The sequence below is a fragment of the Homalodisca vitripennis genome, chromosome 4 (genome assembly GCF_021130785.1).
Source record: "Homalodisca vitripennis isolate AUS2020 chromosome 4, UT_GWSS_2.1, whole genome shotgun sequence".
Classification (NCBI taxonomy): Eukaryota; Metazoa; Arthropoda; class Insecta; order Hemiptera; family Cicadellidae; genus Homalodisca; species Homalodisca vitripennis.
Window position 1 is genome coordinate 93,160,734 of NC_060210.1, and position 23,816 is coordinate 93,184,549.

Sequence of the window (23,816 nt, forward strand, 5' to 3'; positions counted from 1 at the left end):
AAGTAAAATAAAATAAATATTATATACGTATAAAAGTTTGGGTCAAAAAGAATTTTGCTATATTTTAAAGAAAGGGTGAATTTTGAATCGGTCCAAAATCATTGTTCAATAGTTTATCTTTATGTTTTGTTATGTATAATGTTTCACAAGCGTCAAGTTCTTCTTGCTTATGGACTTGTTTTAATAATGTAAAATTTAAAAAAATGTGATTTATTTCTAATGCATATTTTGCAATAGCTGATTTTTTAGTTTGTCCGTATTTGTAATATCTTTCGTGTTCTTTAAAAATCTTTAAAAAAGACAAAACGAACCATTAAAAAAAGATTTAAAGAACACGAAAGATAGACAAAGAAAGACAAACTAAAAATCAGCTATTTTTGCATAAAATAAAAGGATTCTGCCTGACACCATTCCCGCCATATCTATAATAAATAAACTTCTGTTCAATATTTGATTTCAACATAAACATTACATATGATATATAAAATAATAATGAATACTATATAAATACATTCCTAGTTTATTATTTGGGTTATGATTAGATTATTATATACAGTACTTTAATAACTTTTACTATATTAAATCGATGATCTAGTCATCATAATTGAAATTTGTCATGGCCTGATAGATAGTCGCTTATTGTTGATTTACAGGAAGTGCAAATGGGTTGAATTAGAAGCAATGACGAAAACTTAAATATTTCATTATCGTTAAAGATACAAAATAAAGTCTGATCTAAGAAAGTAGTTTTGTAAAAATGGCAGATATGAAACATGATATTTCATCTTTAGGTAAGTTATTGTTGGTGTCATAATTTTAATTTTTTCATTTGTCTTTAACTCTTGCTAAATAATTCTCCCTAACTTTATGATTTTCCAACTTATAGAAACGGTAGGCTTATATAAAATTAGGAGGTTTTAGATGAAACTAGTTTAACTTAAAGATTTGAAAACATTTGTTGCACAAATTGAAAAATTACAAACTCAAGTGATTCTCAGATTGTTGGATGAAGATAACTAAATGACAGATATTTAACATTATTAAAGATTTCACTGTTCCACATCTGATAGTAGGCTGGATTGTCATAGAGCTGTAAATTGTTAGTACAGGTACTGACACAAATAAATTGAGTGGAGTTGCCTGATGATGAAACCTTTGGTTTCGAAAGGCCTCATCTGAAAAATAAATAAATTGTAAAAGTATTGGGGTAGCTTACGATATGCGGACCCGGTTATTTATATCAAACAATATAATTATCCATACCTAATATTCGAATTTCAAATCCTAGACTATCAATCGATATAAAAGTAACTATAGTCCTCAATAACAATCAAATGTTTTAAATTCATAAAGGAGTTAAATATTTACAGTGTTTAAACTAATATTATTATAACCAAAATTAGGAAAACTGAAGACGAATATATTTGCTCCCCTCGCAGTTACAGTTATTCCTTTCCCACAAATTTCACATAATGGTTTTTTCGGTACTAGTCCAACATGTTGAAGCCACGAAAAACGTGTCTTATCATCTTTCAAAAGACAATGTCATGTAGTTTGACTGCCATATTTAATAATCAAATGTTACTTATGTAAAATTGGAATATTACCTTACGTGTACTATTTGAAAGTGTTTACAGCTGTTGATTTGGATTATTTAAGTAAACTGTTCAAAATAATTCATCAGTATCGATTGATTATATCGATTGTTATGGTTAACTAATATCGCTTGCCAATTTCGATATAAAAAAACCGGGTCCGCTTATTGTACCCTACCCAAGTATTGATTCTTTACATTTAGTAGTATTTATTAACAGATTGTTAATTAACAAATAAGTTAAACAGGTGTTATTAATTTTTTATAGTTGCTTTATCTATTTATTTTAGCATACTATTAGATATTTTCTTGTATTTCACAATGGGTAGGTTTAGAAAGATGTCTTTAATTATTACATCATTAATAATTATCTAGGCCTATTACAGTAACATGTTTTCACCTTGTCTAATATATGATCTGTAATTATGTTAAGCTTAATGACAATAAATACATATTGAATCTTATTTCTCTCTTATCTGTCAGGGAAACTATATTTTTAAACATAATTGTCCTTTATATGAAAATAGCTCTCATTTGACCATGTATAAACTCATTAACATTCTGGATAAACTCATTATATTGAGCTAATGATGATAGGAAATTTAACGATCACCTCCAAAATTTTTGATTTACAATAATAGGTTTTTTACTACACTTTACGAAACTTCACCTGTGTTCAAAGCATCTCGGGATCAATGCACTTTCTTTAGTAGGCCTACCTAGTTAAATTTTCATGTTTTGATAATATAACCTCTTGTTTTCTGGAATCAAGTCAATGTACTCAGTAGTCATGTCAACAATATCTATATATTCATAGAAAAGCAAAAAGCACATGTGATTGTTAAGTTGAAGAATATAATAATAACCTGCAGTTACGTATCATAAGATCAGGCATGAAAGGTGGATATTCTATAGTTTAATAGCCAGTTTTTCTAATATACTCCAAGGGTTATGCAGACTGTAGGATGAGAACTATTGTAATGGATAGGAATTAGCCTATCTACAAATAAACCTCTGACAAAAATCAGAGGTGGTTCTGTCTGGTAATTGGGAAAAGATCTTTAATAACGTTCACTCTTAGGCTACAATCATCAATGCTGTTTTCTGATACAAGCTCTCGTGCCATTTACACACAGGATAACTCTCCTTTCTGAGATATTCATTTGCATGTAATTGACCTCACACTACCTCACTGGACTATCAAAATGCATTTTTGGATGTGTCAAGTTAGCTCTCTCCCACACTCTGCATTTATAGAGACATGTATAGTTATTCTTACAGGGAGATAATAAATCAAATATCAAGTCAGGACAAATTGAAGTATTTCACAGCCTATGCGCTATGCCAAATTTATGGAATCATTTGTACTTTCAGTGTATTGTTTTAAGTGTAATTATTGGAGCTTCTCTCCCATATACTGTAAACACAGTAGGAATACGCCACATCACGTACCGTGTAACAGGCTTTGCTAATGTTGAATGCAAAATTGTAAGTCTATAGTTAATTACATTCATGAGTGTTTTGCATAGAGACAGACATAGTACAGAAAAAAATTTGATATTCCCTTACAGGCAAAAGAGAAACTGTATCAGCCTACTAAGTGGTAGTCTTCACTGACGTTCAGCCAAATTTTGTGGTTGGACATGCACCATCATTCCACTCATTCATCTCCATGTGGAAATGAAGTTTCATGGAAATTGAAAAGTTGATAGATTAAATTTTTCTTGAGATATCTTTCCAAATAATACATTCACATCATATTCATATAATTATGTTCTTTAGTTAGGTTTCACAGCAGTGTTCAAATAACAAAAGTTCTGGTAACCTAGGCAGAGTACTATAATGCAAGAGTTCACTGAAATTAAATCTTGTCACCAACTTTTAACACTGACTTTTCACTCTATAATTTTTACTGTAGTAATAAGTTATGTCTGTTACTATGTCACATGTTAAAATGTCGTATCATTGTACTCAGTTTGATTACACATTTATTTATTCCCATTTTCTTGTTGCCATTGTAGTTACTCATAAGACCAATGTAAACATTTTCACTAATGCTCAACCAAATGTCATAGAGTGACATGCATCATCATTGGACTCAGTGTTGTCTGTATAGAGAAATTAAGGGAACTTGAACATCCCATATTATGTCTCTATGTTAAAATAGCCAACTTTGGGTACCGTACCTTTTTCTCAAAACTATTAATAAAACAATATGAAATTGTTACACAGTTTTATATGTTTTTTGAAAATGCTACTGATCTATTTTCACTATCAAGATTGAAAAATTTAAAGTTTGATAGTGAAAAACAAAATGATATAAAAATCCCTGATTTTACTTTATAAAATTGCTTAGAAATAGATCAGTATGATCCAGTGTAGGCTACTTATTGAATCTACAGTATAAATTTCAGCTTAGTATCCTTTGTACTTTTCATAGAAAGATACTATTTATGTAAAAATGAGATTTTTGGAAAATTGCATAAAATATTTTTATTTCAACAAAAATTACAATAAAACACCACTTACACTTGTAAAATCATCCTGGAACATATTGGTAATCATTCTCCACTGTCACTCCAAGAAGCTGTCTCCTCTTTACTCACCTCTCTTTGGTTATTGCTTCAGGTGTGTGTTCAGCTTGGCGTAGACTGACAACATCGAACTTTTGTAGGGTAGTAACAGCGACTTCTTTGGTCGCTGAGTAGTAATCATGTCTTACCCAGATCACTCACTCCAAGTTCTGTAACACTTTAACTCATACTACATTTCCATCATTAAACACTATTACTGCATCCCTGACATCTAGCTCTAGAGTGTCTAGGCAAACAAACACATTTTTATGTATTCTGCTACACAAAACATTATTGAAATGTTCATTTAAATTTTGTGTCCTGTGTAAATTTTCTGAGCAAATCAGGATGTGAGAGTGCTTGATAAATAGACATTATGGCAGTCATTATTGGTTCAGGTATCGAGTGTTTCTGTAAGTCTTATTTTAAACTTCAGCTTTTCTGAATTTGCACCAGATTTCAGGGAGCGCAGAACACAATTGGTGACATTGGTTGTTGTCTGTTCCCAATCAATGAAAATTAGAAGCCCACACTGCCTTCTTCATATCATCGAAGTTCTTGGTGTTATCTCTAATTGCCTTACCATAATAGTCTTGTAATCCATCAATAATTTTGTTAGTGAGCCTACTTGCTCCTTTTATCGATTTACCATCGGGCAGATGCGTTTTACCCATTTTCAAACAGATTCCGCAACCATGTGCCATTCTTTTCATTACATGTCCCCCACACTCTTAACGTTTTATAATGTAGTTAATGTCGTATGGAATTCCTTTGCCTGAAACAGTCAAAACCTTTCAAATTAGTTTTACAAAAAGTATAGTGACACTATAAGCAATCTTCTAGAAGGCAGGAGGGACAGTTGTAATTTTAAAAATTTATCTAGGAGGGACAAAGTGACATTTTTGTGCCAAAAATGGTATTTGGCATATGTTCAGAAAATGTCAAATAAACATTAACAAAATTATGTTTTTCAATATTTTATCCTTGAAGTCCCCTTAAGCATCCTGCAAAATTTCAAGTTCATAGGTCAGTTCCTTTTCGAAACATCATGCGGGCAGACATACAAATAAACTAAGTTTTCCAGCTACTTGAACAATAGACTTCACTCAGCCAATGATTGTAGGATCAAGTAAGGATAAAATAGCAGTTCTTAAAATATTCTGTTCGTGTGCACTTGTTAATTTACTCAATACATATACTTTTTAGGGCTTTATTTTTTGTGGTTAAAGGTACTCACTGGAATTCTCAAATAACAGAAGCCTATATTTCATTAGGTAGCCATGGAAGTTCCATTTATACCATACTTCCAATGTGTAAAGTACTTACGTTAACTGATACATTATTTTTAAACAACAATAAAACAAAATTTAAATAAATAAATCCTCCATTTGATTTATTAACAAAAATTCAATTTATAAATTTAACCCCTCAAGTTTTTCCAGTGTTACAATTAAATATAGTACTCATACAGTCTTTACTTAATACTTCAGTTCGTCTTTGTTGAGAACTGAAATTTTTTCTGAATTTTCTTGGATCTCACATAATCTATCTGAAGTAGTACTTGGATGGTCTCATTCCACATGTGTTTATCTAATATAAAATCAAGTTTTTCTTATATACTTATAACTCAGTAAAATAAGGCAAAATAAGGATGCAACCTCAGAATGAAAGATAATAAGCTAAACATTTGCATACGTCTTTATTTTGATGGTATAAAACTTACTTGAAAAGTCTCATATAATCACGTATACGCGACTTAAGATATTTAAGGTCAAAGGTCACGAAAATCATCAGTCTGAAGTAATTTTATGTGCGTTCAACCCTTTTTGAGATACAGCGCAAAGAGTAGGGGACCGCTTACCTGTATATACGATAATGCGAGGTCAGCCAATAGACAATAGACAAACTTCTTTATTAGCATATTCATCAAGAACAGTAATAGAGTCAGTAATTAGATAAACTTGTTTTGGCAAAATAATTTTTGAGTCCGATGATGCATCACATTTATTTGAGAGCGATTGTTGAGTTCCAGTTGAGGCCTCCAGTCTTGGTTCAAGAATTCGTCAATGGTGTAGAAAGGCTGTCCAACAAGCAAGTCATGGAGTGCTTTTTTAAAAGCGTTACCCTGAAGCTCTCTTAATGGTTGTGGTAGATGGTTCCATAGCTTTCGCCCAATGTAGGTTGGTTTCTCCTCGAAAAGTGCTGTGCGGTGTATGGGTAGAGTGTAGCTTGTTGCATAACGTGTGTTGTAGTGATGAAGGTTCTTTCCAGTTTTGAGATTCTTCTGGTGTGCATACATGATAACTTCTTGGATGTATAGCGCAGTAACAGTCATTATCTGGAGTGTGTGGAAGGCATGTCAGCAGCTCTGCCTTGGTTCTAAGTCAGCCAAAACTCGGTTGGCTTTTTTCTTTAGGGTAAGAACTCTATTAAGGTTTCCAACTGAGGAGCCACCCCAAACCGCAAGTCCATACCTCATGTGAGTTTTTACTAATGAGTAGTAAGCTGTTTAGGCTGATTCCAAGTTGCTGATCCAGTAGAATGCCAGTAGAATACAATAAATAAATGAGTTATATTGTTAGTTATTCACTTACTATTATTATTATTACTTAATACTATTATTATTGTCATTATTATTATCATTATTATTAAATTTTTATTATTATTTATTATTTAATATACCATATTTATAGATATTAATTATAAATGATATATTCTCTAAATAATACTTATTTTATTTTTACCAAACATACAATATTAAAAGAAATACTTTTCTTCCATATTACTATATCTCAAAATACAAATCTCTTGTACGACGTTTGCTGTTTCTGCGAAGCTGTAGCAAATGCTCCATTGTTATATATGACGGGTTTTTTTTTTGTTGATTTTTTACACGCCGTAATGAATGAATTTGGAATTTCGATGTAATTTTTATCAAATTCATCTAATGAAAAATATTTATAGACATGCTTATCAACAAATTAAAAACTGTTAATATCACTACAAAACAAGCCAGAGATGATGCTGATGTTCTCATTGTAGAAACAGCTATTGCAGAGTCTGAACTTAAAAAAAAACTTCTGTCATTGTAGGAGAAGATATTGATTTGCTAGTTATCTTGATAAGACGTGCTCAATCACATCAACAAGAAATTTTTTTCAAAAAAATGGGGAAGGGTAATGTGGAGACAAAACTGTATTCATCAAAAAGTTTTGATAAATGCCCTCATTCTAAGAAACACATATTATTTTTACACACGTTTATTGGATGTGATAAGACTTCTGCGCTTTATGAAAAAGGTAAAATATTGTTTATTAAAATGTTCGAAAAAAATCATGATTTAAATCAATCATCTCAACTATTTAACACTTTAAATGCCAAGTCGGTCAGAGTTGAACCGACGCCTATGATGTTTGTACAGATAACTGTCGGCCATACCTGACCGACAGCGTTGCTACGCAACAGACAACCATTATGCCCGTCCTGTATAATGCACTACACTCTAGCGGAAATTATCAAAACTACGTGACCTAGAATGACATTGGCTATTTACAGAACACTGTTTCAGTTCAGATACGCTACAATAAAGTGCTGTTATATGGCTCGAAAGATAGAGTATTTCTTTAGCATCTCGTCGGCCAAAGATGACCGACAGATGTTTTTGTAATTTTGGTGTAACATAATTTTTGTTATTTTATTGTAAAAAATAGTAGTGATTATAGCAAATACTATTACCCTGTGTTTGCATTATAAAATTTAAAGGAAATCAGCAATTTGTATGGTGCTTTTCTTGTTTTTTAAGATTTTAAAGATGTTGTTTGTAAAATAATATACGTATTATGCTGTAATAAAATATACGTTTTTTATTATTACCACACAAAAAGTGTTAATTAATTATTAATCTGTAACCGAGAAGGTTACTTACATGAATATCAAAATGTACAGTATTATTTAGAATTATACTGTCAGGAATAAAATATTCATACATAATTCAGAACATTACTACAAGCTTTCTTATAGCTTCTTGTAAAGTTGGCTTCCTTATACCTAAATTACAAATATAATTAACACTTTGTGACATAAGGTTTTTGTTAACTTACCACAAATGAATGATCTAATTTTAATGTCATTTCTGTATTACATAGTAAATTTTTTCCATTTGTGAATGTCCTTGAAAACATGTTTCACATAAAAATGGTTTTGTCAGGACACACGCTACAAAATGTAGTGACTTTTGTCATATTTCTTGCTACACTGCGGCCTCTCTGTTCGGACAGTTTTTGATAACACATTTGCAAACTTTCCTAACTCTGTGTTTTTTTGCACCTTCTCCAACCATAGCAGATGATGTTAGATAGTGATGCCCAGTCCTTGATACTTCAGGAATGCGTGGCGTTTCCTGCAAACACATTAAGGGAGCAAGCTAGCTGTTCTTTTGAATTTTGTAATCGAAATTAAGTGCTTCTTTTTTAGCATTGGGAGGTTTTTTTGTTTTTCAAAAATGTATTGTATGCCAACCAGCTGTTAACCACAGAAGTACCAAGAACGAGTTCTTCACCTACTTTGTGGTACCATCTCATAGTCTTTCTCACAGCGGTGCTGTATGAAGACATCTGATCAGAAAGATCTATGCCTACTTTAGCCTTATTGTAGGCTGTGACAACAAGTGGCTTTTAGTACAGACGGCTTGTCTGGGTTTTTGGATGGAATTTCTACATGTTCCGGTTTGTGCACAGTTGACAACATTAAAACTTCTCGTTTATCCTGCCACTTAGTTATAAGGACCCCTTCATCATTTTCTAAACAAATCATTTCTCCTTTCTGGATTTTTTCTTTTGTCAAGTCTTTTGGAATGCCCTTTCGGTTTCGTCTTAAGGTTCCACAAAGATGATGATTTGTCTCGATAACAAAGAGTTTGCTAGTTGAACAGAGGTATAATAATTGTCAACATATAGGTTTGTGGGCCACTGTTCAAATGGTTTGCCATGAGCTCCATTACTACAGAGGTAGCTACTGAGTTGTCTGTTGCAGCAACGGTACCTTTCCCCATATAAAACTTTTATACCATAAGTATAGCCAGTTTTGTCACAAAGTTTAAATATTTTAATACCGTACTTATGAGCTTTGCCAGGTATGTACTGGCGGAAAAGTAACCTACCACGGAATGGGTATCATTGTTGTCTCATCGATGACAAGGTCTTGTTCGGCTTCTTTTTAGGTTAAAAAAACATACCATTTATAATAGAAAGCCAAGGGTTTTATTTTGCCGATACGCCCATCTCTTTGCAGATTGTTTTGTTATCATTGAAGTGCCAAAAGCGTAAAATTAATTGGAATCTATTTCGGCTCATTACTTTTGAGGCACTGAGAAGCTGTCTAAAGCATTTGTGGACCAATAATCACTTATTCGGGGAAGTGTTACTAGGCCCATGTACAAAAGTAGGCCTATAAACTTTTTCATTTCTTCTGGATTGGTGTCTCGCCAATCTTTAAGCCTACTCTTACGGCTCAATCGTAATTTAGAAATTACATCGTGAGCATTCCGATTTGTTTCTGTGACCATCAGATCAATGACATCGGCATTAAGACACTGTTCAAAGAAGTCGATCGGTTTTGAATCATTAGTGGTAATAAATTTGAATGTAGGCCTAGAGTTTAAACTCAAAGATCTGCTGTTTTACCTTCAAAACTATGCCAATTGTCACCTTCGTCAGGAGTACTGTTTAACTGTCGTTATGGTATTATCAACATCGGCGTCTGTGTCTTCGTTTGCAACCATAAACTCATTTTCAGCAGCTTCGTCCGAGCCATCACTTGGTTGAAAGTCCAGGGGTCTGAATCCGTGTCGTCAACCACACTATAGGTCCATGTCCTCAACACTTTCATCTTCACTTAATCCCGCAAATAAATCACCTTGAGATGAGGGAAGGTCAATTATTCTGTCAATTTCCGATTGTCGCAAAGGATCGCCCATTTTACGAACGCACTTCCACTTTCTAGGCTAAAGCTTCAAAACAATAGCAGGTTGATGAGGAAAAGGCGCGAAAGTACAGTGAGGGTGTCGTCCGAGAGTGATGTAATACACAGCTGACTACAGCTGCAGTACAATCCAGTGAGCTATTCTGCACTACCAACCACAAAAACGTAATATCCCACACCTAATATTGTGTCGGTCATGTACGACCGACGGCATATTTTATAGTGTACTATGTAACTGTAAATGATCGTGTCGGCCAGGAATGACCGACGATGTAAAAACGTTATATATACAAAAAAATTATCAAATCACAATGGGTAAGTGACCAACTAACAGAAAAAACATGAATAGTTCCTAGTTTTAGCCACGGATAATTTTGGCACTCTAACGCTAAAACAGAATATTTAGGCTTGGCATCTAACGTGTTAAACAAAAAAAAACAAGGATTATTTGAAAATGGAGTACGTATTTTCTTAGCAACGTATAATGCTCCGAAATCAGAAGAGGATATAGACTCTTTTCGATACATGAATAATACCTTCCATTTTTAATAATGTAACACACAACACAAAATCACTAATAAAATGGATGAAAATAACTGGTTAAAAAACTTAACATAAACACACAGTATCTTTACAATTTGTTGTTTTGTTCAACAATGAGGTGACATATATCATCTAATAATAAATGCCCAGCTGATTATTTGTTATTTTAAAATGTGTAAACAATTGTTGTTTAAATGATTACTTATTACCAGCTGTTACCAATCAGATACTCATTCCTTATTATAAAACATTAAAACTTTGCTGTGTAGTATAATATGTGAGGAGTCAATTTCATAACTTTTTTACACATTTAGTTAACTTTGCTTATTATGGTTGTTTTCAGAATTAAATTCCCTACAATCTGTATTAGGAAAAACAATTTGTTTATTGGTCATCAATGTTATTGGACATCAAACATTTAAGACAGTATTTTTGTTATTAGATTTTTGGCAAATTTCATACTTTTTCTCAAAAGCTGTTTACACTACAACCTCTAGAGTGGTTTTATTTGATTTTTAAGGTGATTTTCCTTATAAATCCACCTTATTTGAGTAAAAAAGTAAGAACAAAACATTTCAGAATCACTTAATTTCACCACGTGAACTGAAAACAAAGCAGAATCTTTTGCCAGCCATTACTCACTAATGGAGCGTTTCCGGACCTACCTCTATATAACATTTTTTTCTTATTTTTAGCTCTACAATCATGTCTTAAAATATTTTACCATATTTCTGACTCACTCTGTATATCCTTTATTACTTTTTCAATTTGGAAATCTGATATATATTGATAATTTTGATTAAATTACAAAAATACACCTTAAATAAAATTCCAATACTTTGATAGTAATCTTAACAAAATCGATATTGGTATATTACCACTGGTTTCGAAAAGTAAGCCAAAGATCCATGTATGTATGTATCCATGGGGTCCATTTTGGGCCAAAATGTCAATTTTTATTTTTTGGCATTTTTGTATTCTTTGGAATCTTACGAGTAATTTGACATATCATACATACAATTTGGACGAGTGCAACCTTATGTAATTAATTTATTTGTAATGGTCTGCACTGTGTCTTTCGCTGGCAGGGGCGTCAGGGCGAGGGACGTATGTTTATACATACTACAGTTGTAATAATATAAGCTACACATACTTGTTGTGTTGGTAACACTGTTTGTTCTTTACTGTCATATGGTTCTTTCTCATCTGTTATAACAAAGTTTCTGTGTTATTTTTTGCTTTGTGAATTGTGTTGTTTACACTTCCTGATGATAAAACTATTGGGGGGAAAGGTAGTTTGATAATTGAGGCTATAAATGAAATTTAATTATACTATGGGCTGGCCATTAGAAGAAATTTTGACAGTCTGGAAAATATGAAGAGGGCTGTTTGGGCGGAGTATTTCCATCTCATTTCAACAAATTTAAAGAACCAGCGCTTAGTTTGTGTCCGAAAACTGTTGATACATGGTGCAAATACCAACATGCTATCCAGAAGAAAGCAGCCTATATGACCACAATGAACACTTCCACATTGCCCCTGTAGTAATGGAACAGGTTAAACAAATTTTCACTTAGCTAACTCCACGCTGCTGGCGAAATGTCTTCATGGACAGACCCAAATTCCGGGCGAGTCGCTAAACAGTGTGGTGTGGTCGCGTATTCCAAAATCGACTTTAGTTATGAAAAAGACCCTTGAGTTTGGTGTTTATGAAGCCATTGCCTGTTTCAACAAAGGAAACATTGTTAAATGTGAAGTACTCAAGAAAGTAGGTATAATGCCAGGCAAAAACTGTGTTGATGTTATGAAGCGATTCGACAGGATGCGCATAAGTAAGGCGCAAAAGGCGGTGGAAGAGATTGAAAAGAAGTGTCGCCAGAAGCGGGAGGCAGCTAAAAGACGTCTGTAGGATATATATGAGCAGCAGGAGGATCCATATAACCCAGCCTATGCAGCAGGAATGCACTGAGATACATGAGTCACTATTGTTTAGGTTATTGCCTAGAAAAAATGAAATTCCAGAAAAACTTGTTTTTTGACACTTTGGTACCCATATCTTCCAAACTACTCGAGATATTAGTATAGTTTTTATTTTGTGTTGTTAACAATTTCATGGCTTTTATTTACAGCACAGGAAATTTGGTTTTAAAACCTAAAACCAATTCTACATGGTTGCAAAGTCAAAATTTTCGAATAAAAAAAGTAAATTTTAGAAAAATTTGTTAAAATACCTAAATAAAGTTATTTTAGAAATTCCTGTGCCATAAATACTCTAAAAGACATACATAACAAATTTAAAAAAAAATATAGTAGGTTACGTCGTAAGGTTTTAGAGATATGTGTACCTTAAAATGACTAATTTAACATGCGCAGCATATGGCCCCCGGACACCCCTTAAAAAATCAGCTGTCATCTGGAAATATGCAAATATTTGTTATTGTCAGACACTGATGCTTTATCTTCATTGTATTGTGAGTCTTCATTTTGTTCTAGCAACTTTCTACAGGAAGAAAATATTTATGGCCTTATCGTTTGTTTTAATAAGGAAAGCTAGGGAAGCTGGAGTACCAGTAATCACTTACGTAAAAAACCTACAGTACAGATATCTTAAGGAAAATCAAGTGAGTATTAAAGTATATTTAATGGTTATGAAATCTCAAATCAACCAAGGTTTGATTTCTTTTTAGAAATTAATTAATAGTTAAATATGCAAGGTTATTGACTTTTAATTGGAAAACAAGTTCAAAACACGCACGCACACACACACACACACATGTTTATTCAAAAGACCTGATATAATATTTGTTGTACTATTAGTGACTCTTTGATTCACCATCGTTTACCATTAATTATTGATTGCTTTGCCATTTTATATTGTTCAAAAAATGAAATAAATATTTATTGGAAGATGATAGGATTTCGGACATTTCCCTTTGTGATATGTTACAAAATGCATAACAGTACATTTCGAGGACTGAAATCTATCCTCTTCCTCAGGTGTAAAAAGATTAATAAATAAACATGTACTTAAAAACTACAACATACAGCAATGAACTGCCTCTAAAAAATCACACCTGAAAAACAGCTTGAGGGCCAGACAATAGAAAATGAACCCAGGTATTGTCACTGCACAGAAGTCAAAAGCACAAATGACACATCACACCTGCACCAGTGAAAGTGGAGTGCTAATGAGAATATCAATGTCGGCATTTCCTGTGGGAGAAGTGTAAAGGCAGCCACTCTTGGCCTTATGTTTTAGTCCTAGACCTTAATGTCATGGTGTGTATAAGAATTTTATTGGTTGAGTTTGTTTTATTTAAAATCTTTTAGGTAGTGTTATATGTTGCACAATATAACATTTGGTGAATGTCCAAAATCCTAGTAACATTTCACACCATCCATCATTAATAACAAACTTTAAACAAAGAAAGATGAAATACCTGTACTATAAATTTACTGATCCATGTCTTAACTCCTGACCGAACAGGGGAGATGAGGAGGTATTTCCTACGCCACACAGGGACTGTACCTCTTGGTAGTTTTTTCTACTTCCTAAAGTTTGAAATTCATGTGGCTGTGTCAGAAAACCCAGATCATGATTTTTCTAAGCATTGGAGAAGGGTTCTGAAATTATTGAATCCTGCGCAAAGTGATCTTGTACAACAAGAAAACAATGCTATTGGCATTGATATTGAACTTGTGAGGTAGAGTCAAGTTCAATTACTGATTATTATTTGCTGTCGTAACAGCATGTAAACTGCAAAACACTTACTATCTGAGTGTCAGTGACACGGATCCTGCATCACAATCCAACTTGCATCAAATAACACGAGACAACCACTGGGTCACATTCAGATCATGACATAACATGTTATGTCTATAAGGTTTGATGACAACTGCATGAATGGCTGTATCCGATGCTGAATAGCAAGCCCAGAATGAGCTTTCCAATGGTTTTGCCAATCCTCATTTGTGGATTGGGAGGATTTGAGAACCTATGTTGTTTCTAATCTAAATTCAAAGCTAAATTCTGTGGTGGCCACAGACTCATCTGGCTACCTGTATTAAATATACTCATAATATTATACACCTTTTGTTTTAAGTTTGTTATTGACAATGGATTAGAAAATTGGAAATTTGCCATTGTTATACATAACAAAAATTGAAGACTATGTTTTGAGCATTGAAATTTACCCTCTTCATCATGTTACAAAACCCCTAATACATAAGGTTGAATGTGCACAAAAAGTGTGGCAATGAACTTGCCACTGAACTACATTTTATAACATACAGGTATTATGATGTATGTCAAAATCTCAAGCAGTATCAGTCTTACTATTTTAATATATAAGATTAATTATAGCAAATGTCTGAAATCCCATCTCTCTTTCAATAGAGACCCATACTATTTAATGTTCCAAACTGGTAAACAAATAATGCACGAGTCCATCCATATCTGATTGGCTAGATAAATTTGAAAGATAAATACAAATAATTTAGAAGGCATTGCAATCAGGGTTAAATTATTGTATACATAGCATTAAGCAAATGTATATATATAATAACACAAGTACAATTTGTCAATTACATTACAAAAAACAAATTAATTTTTAATTTATAAATAATGACTTTCAGGATTGCATTAATCCTATCTTGGAACAGAAGTTTTTGAGCCACAACCAACAAGAATTAAAAGACAAGTTAAAAGAACTGCAAGGAACTCTATCTCTATCTGGCGAGAACAATGTAGGGCTGCAAGAAGATTTCACAACGAGAGAGGGTATGTGTTGTACTCAAGTACTAAGGTATTCAAAAAGATAAAACTCGATTTTATGTTAGTATTAGAGTTATTGTTATTTTGAACCGTTATAATGAATTAAATTTAGTTCAAATGAAACAATTTAGTTTTCTTAATTGGTGTTGAAAGTCTATAAGAGTGGTAAAAGAAATGGTATATGTATTAAAAAAGACAAAACTTGATTTTATGTTAGTATTAGAGTTATTATTATTTTGAACAATTTTAATGAATTAAATGTAGTTATAATGAAACAATTGAGTTTTCTTAATTGGTGTTGAAAGTCTGTATGAATGGTAAAAGTAATGATGTATATATTAAAATATATGAGGATAAGACAGTTATGTCATGAACTTTAATTTCAGTGGGTGATGTAAGAATCTATAACTTCTTTTATAAAATCCTGGTGGCTACCTAGAGATGTACAATCCACAATTCTAAAAAAAAAAAAAAATATAAATAGACTATTTAGAGACAATTAACTTTGGACATATGTTAGTTTTAGGAATGGCATATTTAGTAAAGCTATAAGACAATTATTTTGTTATTTTCAGATGGATTTCTCAAGGAAAGTAATGATTGGACTTCAGCATCAGAACAAAGGCCAATAAATGAAATTCCACCTAGCCTGTACCCTCAAAGAGTTTTCAGTTATGAACATTTTGCACTAAAATATTTACGGTTTATTGAATCAATATTAATGATAAAGGACGAAATTGAACTTAAGGCTCCAATCCAAACCTCATATTTACAAACTGTGTTGTATGATGAAGCTGAATATGCGAGTTACAAGAATAGTGTAGTCAATTGTGATGCTAAAACAATGTCTGATGATTCTGGATTTGAATGCAGTGAATATTCAAAAGACAATACACAAAAAACTATCAACTATGTGTCTGGTGATGTCATCAAGGTCACTCTACAGTCATCAAATACCAACCATTTGGTAGCAAACTCTTTAAAATTTGTTCTAAATTATGTAAAACAAGAAATAAAACTGAATACCGTGATGATCTTCCACAATTGGAAGAATTCCCTGACTGAATATGCTTGTGAAATTCTCAAAGAATGCTCACGCTACAGCAGCTTTTGTCGAGAGCTGCATCTGAACTTGGTGTTTGAATTGCTGGAGGATCTGTGGAATGACAGAAGACTGGCTGAGGTAAGATTGTTGTTGCTCATATAATAGAGGTTAAGTAATTAATGTAAACTATTGAATTTCTGAGAATCACATTTCCTTCAATTTGGGGAATGTCTGATAGTGTTTAGAGTAAGTTGGTTTCGTTACAACTGGAATAAAACATCAAAGAGGATATAATTGAAAAAACAATGAAACTTTCTTATTTTGTAATGCTAAATATCCCACGCTGAGTCCAAATCTCAGTTAGATGTAGATTTGCTTACTCTAAACAGATGGTTTGTTATTTAATATTGCAAACTATTGATGATAAGATTCTGCTTTATAGTGTCAGTAATACACAGTGTTTCAGACCACCTTAGTGCAATCTCCTGTGGTTGAACTGTTGACATAGAGCAATGCAATAGACTACAACCCTAATAAATCTCATATGGCTAACGCCGCAACATTGTTTTTGACACATTTAAAATACAGCATAGGTCATGTGGCACATCAAATTAAATGTTTGTATCCAAATTTGTTTCAATCTTCCAACAAGGATATTTGTTTGTGTTGATTAAAATTTTAATTTTATGTAGCCTAATTAGTTACAGTCTAATATTTTTGTGTCGTTATATGTTCTTCAACCTTGAGTTAGACTCTTTTCCCCACACATATTCAAACTTTATTTATTTTCTGATGATTCTATAACATCAATAGAACAATTTTCATGCTTACATAAAACAAACATTGTAAAATATTAAGCTGTCTCTTGTGTACAGTTAATTAAGGAACCTAGATTTCGAGAACATTACTTGTATATGGGTAAGTTTTTTAGCGTTTTATTATAGACTCCTCTATTTCTTAAAAAATTATAATGTTGAATGATATTATTACACAACCTTCGGTAATATGCATAAATATCTTATTTCTAAAGCCACTATGCCAATAATGTTCTAACAATATTAAAATTATACGGTTCTATATAGGTATGTAAATATTTTTATAATTTAACTCTGAGTTCCAGGAAAATATATGATTAGCAATAAACATAGTCACTGGAACTACAAAATGTTAAAACAGAAAATACTTTTAACATTGATTGTACAAAGTATTCTTATTTAAAACGTTCAAAGTTATAGTTATTGTAGAAACTACTTGCAGTAGTTAATTTCACACTGCAGCAAATTGTGCCTCTTGAATTGCAATTAGTTAGTAATTAATTGGTAATAATAATTAGTTTAGATAATCACATTTTGTATTACTGAATAAGATCATAGGATTGACTGAAAAATACAATATTTATACTTTAATAAACATTTAACTTGTATGTACCATACACCATTAAACATTATAAAAGCATTGTTAACAAAATTGGGAAATGTTGAATAACAGGTGACTAGGACGTGGACAACTAGAAGAATGTGCAGAAGCTGCACGAAGCACATGCAATATCAAGCATTTGAATATGATTGAAGTTATTTGAAAGTACATATATATATTTAACTCCACCAACTTATTTGTGACTGGTTAGTTTCAATACACCCACAGTGAGTTTCATACTAGAAAATGCTGGGTAGTAACAGTACAGCCGCTATCTAGTAAATAAACAATCTACCAAAAGAATGAATCCCGTCTGGATAGTGGTTTTTTTAAGGTGGTGGAATCGATTTTAACACCTTGATTGCAGCAGACACCTTAAAAGTACAAAGTAGTTGGTTTCACTCAGTGGGCTATAGAATAGTATAGAGTAGGTGGTTCTCACTCAGGATATAGATCAGCAGTGAAGGTGTTAGATCCTTGTATTTGAGCTAGACAGTATTGTACAGTAGGTTAACTTGCTGACTGCGGCATTATAAAACATGCTCAAGAAATTGCTAATAAAGTTCAAAACTAGTTGGATTGGTTAAAATAATCCCCTTTCATATTGTTTGGTTCCACAGTAACCAAACTCTATTTCACTATTTTGACAGACAAAATTTTACAATTAGAAAGGAGGGGAGTCTTGGATACCTTGGGATCTGCAGGTAGCAGGTTGCCTTGTGCTATCAATAGGTCGGATGTTTTAGCCCGCGATTACTCCCGTGTTAGAAAATATCTAACATTTTTTGCCATTTTTTACATAAAAGTTGAAAAAAAAATATTAACAGTGCCGCCGCATCTTCATAGCCTCCCTTAAGTATTCTGCTGCCGTTTTTTGAAGTTTTCCATCTCTTAAGTGGCGTCATGGTGCAGTGGAGGGGATAAAAGAGCGCCGCACTCATAGTGTTAATAGGAATCTAACAACACGCGAGTAACAGTGTAACTCTTTATGTTAGTATAATTCTAAGGGCGCGAGTATCCATGTGAGTGTCTTTTTTTAGTTTTGTTTGGACACTAATACTGTAAAACTGATTCTTTTTGTGTTTTTATGCTTTGGTGGAGGCGTAATGGATCTTCCAAATAGTGAGTTTTGTATACTATCATGGTTGAATGAAGAGGAAGACGAGAATGAAGTTGTTGATGGAGATCCTCATGGAAACATTTCTGTGTCTGATGCAGAAGAAAGTGAACACAGCAATAACGACACTGATTTTGAACAAACGGGTGATGAGGAAGGTATAGAATCTATGGACATAGATAATGTTGACTAAGGCCATCAAGAACCAACCGAGCCTCAACCTGCTCCACAAATAAATCAACGTCAAAATGGCACAAATCACAAGCCAACCTCTGCAACTACAAGAACTATTAGACAAAATGTAGTAACGAAATTGCCTGGTACCAAAGGTTTAGCCAAAAACAGTAAATTAGTTTTAGATAGTTGGAGACTTTTTTTCCCCGATGACGTAATTGAAGATATAGTCCGTCATACAAATCAAAGGTTACTTTTGATGTGTGATTCGTACACAAAGAGGACAAAGAGATTGTCCTCAAACTGACGCCACTAAGCTATTAGCTGTAATAGGTATGTTGTACCTAATGGGTGTTAAAAAAGCTGGTCACTTACATGTTAAAGAATTGTGGTGTACTGATGGAACTGCTCCTGATATTTTTGTGGCAACGATGTCTAAGAGACGGTTCCAAAACGTTACTTCAAGCTCTTAGATTTGATGACATGAACACCCGAGATGAGCGACAAAGATACGATAATCTTGCCCCAATTCGTGATATATTTTGTCAAATTTGTAGAAAAGTGTCAAGGTTCCTATACAATAAATGAATATACAACCTTAGACGAGATGTTAGATGGATGTTTCGAGGACGTTGTAAGTTTCCGCCAGTACATACCGAAGAAACCAGCGAAGTTCGGGATTAAGATTTATGCTCTGGTAGATTCCCGTACCTTTTACACATACAATTTGGAAGTGTATTCTGCCACACAACTTCCGGGCCCATTTTATGTACAAAACGATGCAGCTAGTGTTTTGAAGCGACTAATTGCACCTATAAGTAATTCTGGCCGAAACAATGGACTACTATTTCACCGGAATCCCTCTTGCAAATGATCTTTATACGAACCATAGACTGACGGGTAGTTGGTACCATCCGTGAAAACAAGCCTCAGTTGCCACCTCAAGCCACTTTCATCAAGGATCGTCCAGTAAACAGCTCTCTATTTTTTTTATGGCAAATCCCCTAACAGGTGTCTTCTTGCTTGTTATGTGCCTAAAAAGAACAAAAATGTGCTCATGATCTCTACAATGCACAAAGATCATACTATCGACGGTATCAGTTCTGGAGACCTCTGTAAAACCGGAGGTGATATCCTTTTACAACCTGACGAAAGGAGGAGTTTGACGTTGTTGTAGACAGGAATGAAGAGTGAGTACAGCGTATCCAGAATCAGTCATCGGTGGCCTCTGACACTGTTTTGTTCAATGTTGAACATTGGTGGAATAAACGCACAGATCATCCTCAACAACAACAACACTCAAGTGTCCGTGGTAAGAAGAAACTACCTTACAGAACTTGCAACACAACAGATTAAACCCGCATCTAGTCAGAAGAGCAATAGTACCAAACCTTTCTTGCGAACTTCGTCAGAAAATAAGACGTGTTGCTCAACTTTCTCCACCTGAGCCTGCACCTCGTCAAGAAGGACAAAAGCCATGGTGTGCTTTCTGCCCTGTTCGAAAAAACAGATTCACACAACATCAGTGCAATGCCTGTGAGGAAACCAATATGTTTAAGAACACACGGCGAAGACTGTACTTAGCTGCCTAGAGTGCGAGAACGTAGAAGCAGACTCTGATTAGAAAAGGCCCTGATAATGTTTACAACAGAAAGTATTATTTTTATTATTATTGAAATGAAAGCATATTTTATTTCTAAGACTTTTAAAAACTACTTCCTTAATACTTCTTAAAAACTACTTAATATTACTTAAAGATAATTAAGGTTTTAAAGTATTGTTAAACGTAATACAAAAAATATTTTTTTATTTACATTTTTAACTAACATTTTATTATTAAAATAAGTTAATATGGTCTTTTCTTTTTATACATTTATATTGCTGGGAAACATGTTTCAATAATAAGTTCATTTTTGTAACAAAATGGTTGTTTTTTTAAAACAAGTTCTTATGTTAGATAAAAAATCTAACGCGCGAGTAACAGTGTTCGTCTGACAAGCGCGAGTAGCGGCGGGTTAACTAAACAAGCCCAACTGGCCTTTTTATGGCACAACTACCAGCACCTTCTTTATGATTCTCATACAATCTCAGATATGATGTTCAAATCCGTTCTCCTACAATATAAAGCAAATTCTACTAAGGACATTCACAATAATCTTACTGTCTTATCACCCAGAGTATAAAAATCTCTGGGTGATACAAAGTTTTACACCTTGTATGATACAAGGTGTAAAAAGTGGAAAACTATAGGGCATACTAGAAACATTAATTTCTGTGTTACAAATGAATATTTCAAATATAAGTACATCAAATAGTTTCAGCATACTACAAGAAGAAGAAGAAGAAGGACAACATGCAAATGATTTTCTTGAGGAAAATCACACAAATAAAAACCAGAACTCTATGCTGATAGTCAAGGAAGAGATATTCCAGGGATGTCGGACAGTGCAGCAAGGGGAAAATGTATATGGGTGGTTTAGTTAAACCAAGCACTAATATCCAGTATGTGTATGATCAAGCATCAAAATCACTAGATAAACCAATTGTCTTAATAGCTGGGACCAATGACATATCAAGGAAATCATGTACAAAATGTCATGTACAAAAATATGGAAAGCAAACTAGAAGAGCTTAGTAAATAAAGAGCTGTGTGGATCACAACCATCTCTCCTCGTTTTGTTAAAGAGTAGAATGATACAATACATTATGATTTAGTCTTGGCAAACAGGCAAATTAAAGACTGTATCAAAACTGGAAAATGTTGAGCTCATTGATCTTGATACGTTTAAAAGAAACCAAGTCTTACACCAAGACATGTACCCTAATTACAGTGGTATGTGTTTTATGTTTTGTAAATTATTTTATTTTAGAATAAGAATAGCTATATCTAGCTTTATTCGATTTTAAATTAATAAAATTTTAACCTGTACGTGTACTGTTAGAATTTAATGTTTCATGTGTGTGTATATATACATACTGGATCACTGTTTTGTGTGATTAATAATGATTATTTATTGATTAATTATTAATTGTGTTTATAATTTTATTTAGGATAAGGATATTTAAAATTATATTGACGAGTCATTTAAAATTAAATATAAATACAAACTATATATCTTTTAAAACCCAACAAAGAAAGGAACTAACTGAGCCAACGATCATAGTAAATAATTAACTAGTAACAAAAAGTCAGAGTACTAAATTCTTTGGTCTCACAATTGATAAAAATCTCAATTGGGATCAACAGGTACAATGTTTATGTTGTATGGTGTTACTAAAAAATCTAATCTTGATAAAGTCTTCTGGATACCTAAAAAATCTCTGAGAATTATGTTAGGACTCAAAATAAATGATTCTGTGAAAGAATATTTTAAGGAATTAAACATTTTAACTGTCTACCGACAATATGGAATGAAAACGATTGTGAGTTGTAAATTTTACAAATTTATATATTGATATAATCAACATAATTCATTTGTATAATACACGTAATAAAAATATTTTAATACCTCGCCTTAGGCTAAATATTGTTACAAAAAACCAACATTGAATTTAAATTTCTTAAATCCATTCCACTTGTTATCAAACAAGAAACAGAACCTAAACTATTTAAAAGAAAGCTTAAAGCATACTTGATGGACAAGACTTGATATTTATTAGATGAATATTTTGATTTGTAAATCAGGTAGTAATTTATTTTAGTTTTAGTTAACTATAGAAAAATAGTAATTGCCCAAGGGAATTGTGTTCTTTATATTGATAATATGGTTTATATTTTTTCAGAATCTTCAGTGGGAGTTAGCAGTCCATATCATTAACGAACTTCTCACATGCTTTGAAGTGTGTAGTGAAGTTATGCAATATATGCATGATAAGTTTAACCACTTTATCAAGTGTGTGATGAAAGAGGTGGACATTTCACTGATGGCAGAGAAAATGGTTTTGTTACTAAATCTGTATTGTAGCGTATGTGGAACTTTGAAAATGCTCAGACTGGAACGTAATGCCACAACCAAAATAATATCTGAGGACTGCGATGTTACCAGGTTGTGGCAGGAGAAGTGGTCTGCTAACAATACAAGCAGAGAGATTACGACAGTCGTGGGAGAGAATGAAGTAACAATAATGGACAAACTTGTGTTTATCACCACCCGCTACCCACTTATAAAGGTACTTGCACTACAGGCTTTAGAAATGGCCAAGGAATGTAGTACGATTGATATATCAGTGTATGATAATACAGTTCACAGTGATTTTATTTTGTAGGTAAATAGCTTTCATGCTTGAAAGCAGTAAATGTTGTAACATGTTATTTGCTACTAATAAAATGTTTCTTACCAAACTATCATAGTTTTTTTATTTGAATATTTTGTACTTGAAAGCAGTAAATGTTGTAACATGTTATTTGCTACTAATGAAGTGTTTCTCACCAAACTATCTTAAGATTGGTGGCCTGCAATATGCAATACAATCTAGCTGTTTACCTGTGTGCTGGTGGCATCCATTTAAAAATCACTTTCAAATATATTGTAATAATAGTAATAGCTTTATTGCCGTAGAAAATTTACAATATAAAATAAAATATTTTATTGCCAGAAAGA

General features: G+C 32.9%; 1 protein-coding gene across 2 annotated transcripts; it reads left to right on the top strand.

Annotated features, from left to right (window-relative positions):
* Positions 1-651: 651 nt before the first annotated feature.
* LOC124359771 lies at positions 652-23,560 on the top strand. 2 transcript variants are annotated; one of them, XR_006922186.1, is made up of 6 exons: positions 652-791; positions 13,183-13,310; positions 15,325-15,469; positions 16,039-16,646; positions 21,531-22,048; positions 22,999-23,137. XR_006922186.1 is itself a non-coding variant. In XM_046812786.1 (5 exons), the coding sequence occupies exons 1-5, from the start codon at positions 758-760 to the stop codon at positions 23,479-23,481; spliced, it is 1,398 nt and encodes a 465-aa protein (XP_046668742.1). In that variant the 5' UTR covers positions 652-757; the 3' UTR covers positions 23,482-23,560. The 2 variants fall into 2 exon arrangements, 1 of the variants encoding a protein (XP_046668742.1); XM_046812786.1 differs by lacking the exon at positions 21,531-22,048 and having other exon boundaries at positions 22,999-23,560.
* Positions 23,561-23,816: the final 256 nt, after the last annotated feature.